At 45.4% G+C, this 10,461-nt stretch overlaps 1 protein-coding gene and 1 pseudogene across 1 annotated transcript; both read left to right on the forward strand.

The window, feature by feature from the left end:
- The first annotated feature begins 1,113 nt into the window (after positions 1 to 1,113).
- On the forward strand, positions 1,114 to 2,158 carry LOC124682861 (annotated as a pseudogene).
- A 6,358-nt stretch (positions 2,159 to 8,516) lies between these two features.
- Positions 8,517 to 9,500, forward strand: LOC124682862 (BTB/POZ and MATH domain-containing protein 1-like). Its single transcript, XM_047217475.1, has one exon. The coding sequence runs from the start codon at positions 8,517 to 8,519 to the stop codon at positions 9,498 to 9,500; it is 984 nt and encodes a 327-aa protein (XP_047073431.1).
- The last annotated feature ends 961 nt before the right edge of the window (positions 9,501 to 10,461 follow it).

A 10,461-nucleotide genomic window follows, 5' to 3' on the forward strand; every position in this document is an offset into this window, starting at 1 on the left:
GAAACTTGACGAATACACATATATTATGGAGATGTACATGTAAATTTTTTGTAAAATTTTTTTAACACTTGGAAATATGTTTTTATGGTAGAGGGATCATACGCACCCGGGAGCCGAATTGAATTTCTGACAAATAGTTTGCTACCATGGATGTCTCCGGTGAATTTGGATTTTTGGTACATTTTGTCTGGCGACCATGCTACAATAGTAATTTTTTTTGCTAAAACTGGTCTGATTTTTTACTACCTTATTACAAAATTGTTGCTACAAGATCTTCGGCGAGGTATCAATAAGTTTGGTTATGCTACAATAGCATAATTTTTTGCTACACCATTTTTACAATTTTACGACAAATGAAAATATATTTGCTACTGGGCTCGCCGGCGAGGTCTCCGGTGAGTTCTTCGGTGAGTTCCCCGTCAATGTCTCCGATGATATCCGTTTTTGCTACAATAGCTTTTTGTTTTTTTTTTTGCTACGAGCTCTCCGGCGAGGTTTTCAGCGAGGGTCTCCGGCAAGGTCTTCGTCAATTTTTTTTCCGATGATATTGGGTTTTGCTACATTAGCATTTTTCTGCTATAATAGCATACTTTTTTTTTTATACGAGCTCTCCGGCGAGGTCTCCGGCGAGCTCAGCTTTTTTATTTTGATTTCATGATTGAACCGTTTTTTGCTCCAATGTAGCAAAAGCAGATTTTTTTTTTTTTGCCAAAAGGTGTTTTTTTGCTACATTCAGTAAAAGCAGATCTAGCGTCTAAAATGACCGATCCGACGGCTGGTAACCCGGGGCTGGGAAATCACATCCCCGGAGGACGCCAAGGACTTTCCTTTTGAAAACGAGTTTTCGCGTGCAAACCCGATCCCTAAACACAAGGCTTACGACGTGGTCCCCTAGGTCAAGGTTTCTTCTCCAGTAAACGGTCGGGACGGTCCCAATATCCGTCCGTCGATCAAAATCAAGAGAACGTTCCTCACTCGTCATAACCCTCGTCCCGAACCCTTGTCGGCTCATCTTCCCCCGTCGCTCCGCCGCTCCGCCGCTCCGCCGCTTCCCATTTCCCCTCGCATCTCCGCCGGCCTGCCCGGGACCCCATCCTTCTCCCAACTCCCACGATGGCAGCATCGCAGAGTCCCATTGTGAGGGTACCATCGAGGTGCACCCCGGAGACGGCACGGGCCACGGTCGCGTTCGAGGTCATTGGCTACAGCCTGCACAAGGGCCTTGGCAGAGGCAAATACCTCTCTTCCGAGGCCTTCTCCGTCGGCGGCTACGAATGGCGCATCCGCTACTACCCGGACGGATACAGAGACAAGGGGCCTGAAGACTACGTCTCTGTCTCCCTCAGTCTCTTGACCAAGAACGCCGAGGTGAGGGCGATCTACACCTTCAAGCTTGTGGATCCGGTTACGGGGCAGTCGCATGTGGTGCGCTGCCCGGCACTGCCGCAACTATTCGACCATTCAAATGCTTGGGGATGCCTGCTGTTCATGAAGAGGACTGTTGAACAAGAGTCCAAGTACCTGCGGGACGACCGCCTCGTCATCGAGTGCGACCTTGAGGTTATCAAGGAAAAACAGTTTGCCACCGTCCGACTTGTCGGAAAATCTTGCAAAATTGTTGGCGGAGAAGAAAGGAGCCGACGTCACTTTCAGTGTCCAAGGGGAAGTTTTCCCTGCACACAGGGTTGTTCTTGCAATGCGGTCGCCGGTCTTCGACGCGGATTTATACGGCCCGATGGGGGACAGAGGGAGGCAGGAAATAACCATTGAGGACATGCAGCCTGCTGTTTTCAAGGCATTTCTTCACTTCATCTACACGGATTCGATGCCTTCCATGGATGACCTTGCTGATGATGACAAAACTGAGATGGTTAAGCACTTGCTTGTGGCTGCAGATAAGTATGGCCTGGAAAGGATGAAGATGATATGTGAAGGCATCCTATGCAAGAGTCTTGATGTCGAGACTGTGGCGACCATATTAGCCCTAGCTGACCAGCATCATTGCAGCAACCTCAAAGATGCTTGCATTGAATTTATGCTCTCTTCAAATAGGATCGATGATGTGGTTGCAAGCCAAGGGTATGTACACCTCAAAAGATCTTGTCCCGATGTAATTGTAGATGTGTTTGAGAGGGCAGCCAAGTCCCGTAAAATTTAGTATGCCAACCTGATATGATCCAGAGGGCGCTGCATTTTTGTTCGGTTAGGTAAAACAATGAAGACTTTGTTATTTCGCATGCACATCTTGGGTTAACGTGAGGCTGTTGTATCTTTTTGTTTTTGGGATCTCTTGGAGTAGATGAATTGGATTTATAAAATTCTATGTCTCCAATGTAATGGCTATATAAGTACACCTGGGATCAGTTTTGAGTTTCGCTATATTTTTAGCTCACTAGGTGCCTTTTTTGTTATCTGCTCACTTTGATTTCTGGCTTAATCATCTGAGAACGATAAGCTTTGAGTCCCAAGTTATCACTTTTGGGATAATCTATTATATGTATAAAAAACTTTTAATTGAATGCTAGCTGTTAGATTTTAATGAGAGACAAGCTATGTTACAAATGGCTTCTTGACATGATTGGCTGCACAAAAACGATGGAATTAACAATCTGATTTATGTGCCACTTTGAAGGGCACAGTACATCTGTACAGGTAAATTCTTATATGCAATTGGTTTTTGTTCTACAATTTTGACCATAAAGGGTATTTTGGAAAGGGAATGTTGAGTGAACCAGATTGAAACATGCAGGGCCAGATGCTAAAGTCAGTAATGCAGCACTCTGCCTGAGGCAAACCACAATAGCTTACCTCAATTGTTTTTCTGAGATAGCATGTTGGCATAAAAATCACCTTCTAAGGTTACTATGTGTGCCTCAATATGTTTCTGTAGTTGGGGGCACCTGGGGAAAATTTTAAGGTTGGCACAATTTATCTCCATGCGAAAAAATCATCATTGAGATTACCTTAATTCAGATCAGTAGATTGTGTTAGCTTAACATCTGTTTCTCAGTTTTCCTTGGTTTTCCCTTCAGTTGGTTTTATTACCCAGTGTGCTGTCATTTTTGTTGTTGTTGTTGTTGTTGTTGTTGTTGTTGTTGTTGTTGTTGTTGTTGTTGTTGTTGTTGTTGTTGTTGTGCTTTTTGGTGCTTTCTTCTAGCAAACCAATGTGCTTTTAGAAGTGTATTCTGGATAAAAGGGGCATCACTGCGTTATAGGTCAGTATGTTCATGTTTATCTCTCACACACAACAGGTTTGACAAAGTGGCACTTCAATGCATACAATATATGCCTTCGTCATCATTTGTCCGATGAATGGACTGAATTTCCAACTTAAAAATTAGTAACAGAAATTCCAATCTCAAACCATATTACAATATTTGTGTTTGTTTTCTTTGTCGCTTTCTTTATTTGTATATTCAATTCGAGAAACTCCACAGGGTTTATAATAGGTTTGCTGTTTTCCTTCTCCAACTTACATGCTATCTATAGGAGGTGAGAGTTGATGCAGTTTCTTGCATAATTTAATTTTCTTACTTAATTTTTCTTGAAGTGTCGCCTGAAACAACAACCTCATTATGGAGAACATACCATGCATTCTGAAGCTCTGCTCTCTGTATCCTTTATATGCTCTATTAGTCTGTGGTGAACCAAGCTTTGGTACTCAACCATACTATTGCCAAATGAGCTGAACTTTGGCCTTGCAATTTCTGGTCGTGAACCAAGCACCCCCTGTTACCTTTTCCTTTGGTGACAACTGGCTAAGGTTCTAAAAAGATACTCCCTCCGTCCATAAAAGGATGTCGAAGATTTATCTAAACTCGGATATATCTATACACTAAAGAGTGTCTAGATACATTCAAATTTAGATGAACTTATGGCATCCTTTTATGAACAGAGGTTGTACTTGATTTCAGCAGAGAAAAGGGGATATGAATTGCCATCTGGTCCTTTCTCCAAGGTTAGAGGTGTACCAAGGTGTCCTGATATAAAGGAATTTCCAATAAGTATAATTTTCCAATGCATTTAGCCAATCCAATTTGGTAGGCTATGAACTACTTTTTAAAAGATTCTTGCTTCGATCTATTCTAAGCCTGCCGGTTAGCAGTATTTTTTCCATCATAATTTCAACAAATCATTAGACATCTTGTGTTAAGTATAGATTAATAGATACCTGTGGTCACCTTGAGAATGCCGTTAGTTATTTGTGTTGTAAAAATGTCTATTACGACTGTGTGTAGTTCTATTAATTTGACAATTCCTTAAAGACCTTGAGAATGCCATTAGTTATTTCTGTTGTAAAACAGATAAGCAGAGTTACGTCATATGTTCTAAAGGAAGAAAGTACAATATGAACTAAGGATGTGATAATTGCTGAAATCCGAAAGGATTGCTATGACTTTGTAAACTATACCATCTAGTGCAGGTCAAAAAATACATCCATATGTACAGTGCGAAATTGCTGACATCTTTGCAACAGGTAAATATTCTTCTGGTTATTCTCTGCAAAAAATGGTTCTCCTGATACAATATATTTATTCAAATTCAGAATGCAGACACAATTCTTGTTAGAAGCTCCCAAGGGATACTACTATGCTGCTTCAGTCACAAACTGGTACAGTATATACTTATAATCGAATGTTAAGATAATTAAATCTTTTAGAAATGTATTATTGGTAAATATATGATGCAACATTTTCTACAAAATTCTACGATGCAAAGATTTTGATGCTTTTGCTTCCATCATAATTTCAACAAATCGTTAGACATCTGGTGTTAAGTATAGATTAGTAGATATTATATGTTACATACTGTTTTGAATTTTTGGCTGGGTTGCCATGGCACCCTCCTATATCCACCCGTGGTCACCTTGAGAACAACAACAACAACAACATCAAAACCTTTTTCCCAAGCAAGTTGGGGTAGGCTTGATATAAAACCCAACAGAAAAAAAAAAACCAAAACAAGGAGAAAGAAAGAAGAAGAAAACGAGTAACTAAGGTTCCGGCACATGGATCGCTGATCTTCATGTCCATTTCAATCCCCCAAGTCTCTTTTTATCACCTCCGTCCACATCAACTTTGGTCATCCTCTACCCCACCTAGTCTCCTCCACTCTTTAGAATTCCACTGTTCCGTGCCTCCGCTGGAAACCCGACACAGGAAGCTTAAACAAAATGTCCCCTTGAAATAGTCTAAGCGGAGTTACGACAGATGTTAGAAAGGGAGAAAGTACAGTATGAACTATATGCATGATTGTATTTGTTGGCTAATTACCAGCGGGAACCAATAAAATTCAATACAGTTCCTGAATTTTGGAAACGCTCCCGGAGTTTCTCGCCCGCGGAGCGCATGATCTTACATCAATCCGTATTAGTGTACTATTTTATTTTTCAAGATTGGATCAGTAGTACTTACTTTCTTTCTTTATCGAAAAAAACAGCAGTACTTACAAAGGCACACAGAGCTCGATTTATTTTCTAGCTAGTTATCATCTAACGGCAAACCTAACACCGTTGGACACGTGTCAGTCTCTCACCGCGTGCTCACGTATACACCCAGTCACCAGGCTTCATCCGGCTTTGTAAACTATACCATCTTATGCAGGTCAAATGTACATCCATATGTACAGTGCGAATTTACTGACATCTTTGCAACAGGTCAAAATTCTTCTGGTTATTCTCTCCAAAAATGGTTAGATAATATTTATTGGTGTGCGTTGTGGCACCGTTCTTGTTAGAAGCTCCCAAGGGATACTTGCTATGCTGCTTCAATCACTAACTGGTATATACTTATAATGGAATGTTAAAATAATTAAATCGTTTAGAAATGTATGCCACATTCTTTTGGTAGCAAGGATGTAGCAAGGATTGTGTGAGCATACGGGCAATGGTTTTTTAAACAGAAGACCGTAGCCCTGCGTTAAATTAATAACGCCTTAACGGCAAGTACATGGTGCTGAAAGATCAGCTTATAGGTTCCAAAACAACAAGCAAACAGAGGATAAACAAGAAAACAACTTGGGCTTCGAGACCATTGACCGTCGGAAAGATCAGACGAAGTAGACAGCACCGTGAAGACAAGCACGCCACCGGAGGAACCCGCCTTCGCCAACTTCCAAATCAACATTGCCCATGAGACATCCGTTTCCACCTCCGAAGAAGGCCCCTGCCTTCTCGCCCTGGTTCGAAGGGCGCCGTACCGTCGGGAGGCAGAGCAGCTCACCCGAGAGCGCGGATGCACAACCAAGAACAAAATTTCAGGGAAGCGAACAACAAGCATGAACACCCCTGCACGCGAGCTTCCCTCGACCGGCGTCGTCGACCTCAGCACCAATCAACCGAAAGACGCAAGCTGTAGGACCATGTCACCACCGAAGACACGGCAAGAAGATGGCAGTCGCGCCGCCGTGAAGGCCAGACCTTAATCCGACCGAGCACGCCACAGCAACTCCTCCGATAGACGCCGCCACAGGCGACCATACCACACACAACACATATCCCCTTCTGCAGACCCAAAGACGGCGCCTCCAAGGGGAAAAACGACGCCGGAGCGCCGCCGCCGCCCAATCCGTGGATTTGGGGTTTTCACCCGGGCACAAGGAAGGAGGGGAAAAGGGTGTACCTCGACATTGCCCCCAAGAAGGAGAACGGCGTCAGAGACGTCGCCAACGTCGGGCCGCCACCGCCGGCCAGGGATTTCTCCCGGATAGAGCCCCAGCCTCATCGCCCCGAGATGGCTCCAGATCCGAAGAAATCAAAGACAGAGGGGTGGGATCTGCGTGGTGTGGAGTCGCCGTCTTCAGATCGGTGGAGGTTAACGGGGTGGCCTCCACGCAGCAGCAACCACCATCCACCGTCCCCTCGCCGCCCGCGCGACCAGAGAGGGCGGCCAGCAACACCGAAGAGCGTCTCCTGCCACCAGGAACCACGCCGCCCACACCAGACGAGGCCGCCGCCCCGGACGCCAAAGCCCTCCGCTAGAGAGGCAGAGCCGCGACAGCCTCGCCACCGCCGTCCTTGGCGCTCGCCGGCTTTTTGGCGGTCGCCTCTGACGGCGGCAAGGGAGGGGAGGGAGGGGGAGGAGGTCCTGGGCGGCTAGGGTTTTGGGGTCCTCCGGTGTCGCCCCGAGCGGGAGCGACACGGGAGGAAGGGGGGGCTATTTATATGGGCAATGGTTTCACACTCTGCTCGCATAAGGCACATGTGTCATCGTCGACGAGGCCGTGACGCATTCTATGCTGAGCAGTCCAACAGAGATCAAGGGTGGCAAGCCAGACGAAAATTTTGCATTTGAGCGGCGCCCAACATTTCCAAATTGGAATATGAAATGGTGACCTCGGTGTTCCTTCGAAAAGAGCAGTCTAAGCAGATTTTGATGTTTCTGTCTTGGTGCTATGGAGGACCTTCTTTCCATATGATTCACTGCTCTTTCTATCTGTTTTGTACAAAATTTCGCACGTGGTATGTGTATAGTGTTGGAAAAGAAAATGCAGTGCCGCCAAAGTATGCACATCTGCATGTCGCACAAAAGTAACGAAATAATACTCATGTACTACCTCCATCCAAAGCTTAAGGCTTATATTATTTTTAGAAAGTTAAACTTTGTTAAGTTTGACTAAACTTTTACCATAAATCATTAACATGCAAAATACAAAATTAATATCATTAAAATAGATAATGATATATATTTTCGTATGGTATCTACAAAATATTATATTTATTAATAGATTGTCCTAAAAATTTGATCAAACTTTAGTTGGTTTGACTTTTCAAAAAAATATAAGCCTTAAGTTTTGAATGGAGGTAGTATACGATACATTAGTCATTATCCCAGTCTTTTGTGTCATTGTGTGGAGCGCAATGTTGTCATGTTTTTGAAGATATTTTTTTCATGTATGCATGGTCTTGCATTACACATATATACACGGTGATCCTATATATCTTTCCAATGCAACTAGCCCTGGCGGATCAAGCAGCCGATATGCTATCCTGGAAAAGAAATAGAATGACATTTTTGTTTATACATTATCACCAACACGCTAAAAAACCCTGAATCACGGCTTTATATAGTTTTGCCTTCCAATGCACATTCTAGCTTCTTTTTTTTTTGCCGTCTTCCAATGCAACTAACTCGGACTCCTCCGTCGTGATGATATTGTTTGTCCGAATTGATCCCTGGAAAACATATGTGCAAATCCTAGAAACCATATACACTCCGGTACCTGAGTACCGGCCTGACTCGATATGAACAAGACTACCCTCAATCCGCCAGGGCTCAAAAGGACTCCGTGTAACCGTGTTCCGTGGATCTCTTCCGAGTCGACCACGTTGATTGGCTTCCGCGTTTATTTAAACTTCCAGCTGATCGAGTCATCTTCACCTTTTCACCTTCCTGTCCTAGATCGACGAAAACGCTCTTAGCCGCCGCCCGCCGCCCGCCCGCCCGCCGACGCCGACGCCGCCGCGGACACCGTACCGCCCTAGTTTTACCTCTGTGTTACTGTGTATACTACCGGCAATGGCAGCACTGCAGAGGCCGAGAACGACCACGGCGTCGACGTGCATACCGGACACGGCGCGGGGCACGCACGTGTTCACGATCACCTGCTACAGGATGCACAAGGGCCTCGGCGTCGGGAACTTCATCCGGTCCGGCACCTTCACCGTCGGCGGCTACGACTGGTGCGTCCTCTACTGTCCCGACGGAAACAGATCCGAGAACAAGGATTATGTCTCGGTACTCGTCGAGCTCCAGAGCAAGAAATCAGTGGTGAGGGCGCTCTACGACCTGAGGCTCACAAACCAGGCCACCGGGAAGTCGTCCTTGCTCTTCTCCCGGCCGTCGTCCTTCCCGCCGTTCAACTCCTGTAAGAACGAGCCTCCCAGGGGCGCTGCCAGGTTCATGAGGAGGGACCTCCTGGAGGCATCGCCGTACCTGCACGATGACTGCCTCGTGATCGAGTGCGACGTCACCGTCATCAAGGAAACCCAGGTCCTGCCGGCCTACAAGACGTCCGAGATCCAGGTGCCGCCGTCGGACTTGTCAGACAACCTTGCAAAGCTGCTGCTGGGGAAGAAAGGAACGGACCTGACCATCAAGGTCAGCGGCGGGGAGGTCTTCCATGCTCATAAGATTGTGCTCGCGATGCGGTCGCCGGTCTTCGATGCGGAGCTCTTTGGCCCGATGGGGGGCAAGGAGAAGCAGTGCATAGAGATAGAGGAAATGCAGCCCGCTGTCTTCCGAGCATTTCTTCACTTCATATATACAGATTCACTGCCTGCAATGGATGACTTCGACAACAACGACAGCAAGGAGCTTGTGAAGCACTTGCTCGTGGCTGCAGATAGGTATGCCATGGAAAGGTTGAAGTTAATGTGTGAGAGCATCCTCTGCAAGAGCCTCGACGCCAAGAGCCTCGCCGCCACATTAGCTCTGTCTGACCAGCATCATTGCACCAAGCTCAAAGATGCTTGCATCAGATATATCAAACACTTCGCATAGAGCAGAACAGAGGATATGTTAGTCGCAAGCAAGGAGCATAGTCACCTTTTTTTTTTTGACACAAAGGAGCATAGTCACCTGACAAGAACATGTACTGCGTGATGTCTTTATTGTTTTATTACTGATGTCTTTATAGTTAGGACAAGGTGTTTCTACACCTGGGTGCATATGCACCCTTTATTTGAAATGCATATTAAATATATTTCTAAATGTCAAAAAAATACAAACAAAAATGCCTCGTGTATATCTTGACATGTTACATATTCACAAAGTTGTTTCAGAAAAAACCGATATGTTTTGTGTCTTGTACTAAAAAGACAAAATTTTGGTGTTAAAATAGTCTATTTCTCGAGACATTATTTGTCTTTTTTACATAGGGTACAAAAATTGTCGGTTTTACGTGAAACTTTACGTGTACTCATAGAACGTGTCCCTCTACATGCTAAATTTTTGTTCCTAATTTTTTACTTTTTGAAATATGTGTTATACATATAGGGTGCATATGCACCCATGATCAGTTTTGGTTTTCTGTATTATTATATAATAATATGTGCGGGGAAGCAGAAGAGTTTCGCCAGCTTTAAAATGTGGATCTGTAGTTGATTTGTCAACATTTAGTTTACTGACATTACAGACAGAGTGTGGCATTTTGTAGCTCGGGCTACATGAGCTTTGTCGATATCCCCCTTCCTCCCGTGTCGTTCCCTCTCGGGGTGACACCGGAGGACCCCCAAACCCTAGCCGCCTAGTACCTCCTTCCCCTCTCTCCCTTCCCTTGCCACCGCCAGAGGCGACCACCGCAAACCCAGCGCGGTGCCAAGGACGGCAGCGGCGAGGCTGTCGTGGCTCTGGCGTCCGGGGCGGCGACCTCGTCTGGTGTGGGTGGCGTGGTTCCTGGCGGCAGGAGACGCTCGCCGCTGTTGTTGGCCGCCCTCTCTGGTCGCGTAGGCGGCGAGGGGAC

This window comes from Lolium rigidum, chromosome 1 (genome assembly GCF_022539505.1).
Source record: "Lolium rigidum isolate FL_2022 chromosome 1, APGP_CSIRO_Lrig_0.1, whole genome shotgun sequence".
NCBI lineage: Eukaryota > Viridiplantae > Streptophyta > Magnoliopsida > Poales > Poaceae > Lolium > Lolium rigidum.

What these genes read in the sequence shown, in the direction of transcription:
- LOC124682862 (XM_047217475.1), top strand. Translation starts at nt 8,517, where the DNA reads ATGGCAGCACTGCAGAGGCCGAGAACGACCACGGCGTCGACGTGCATA.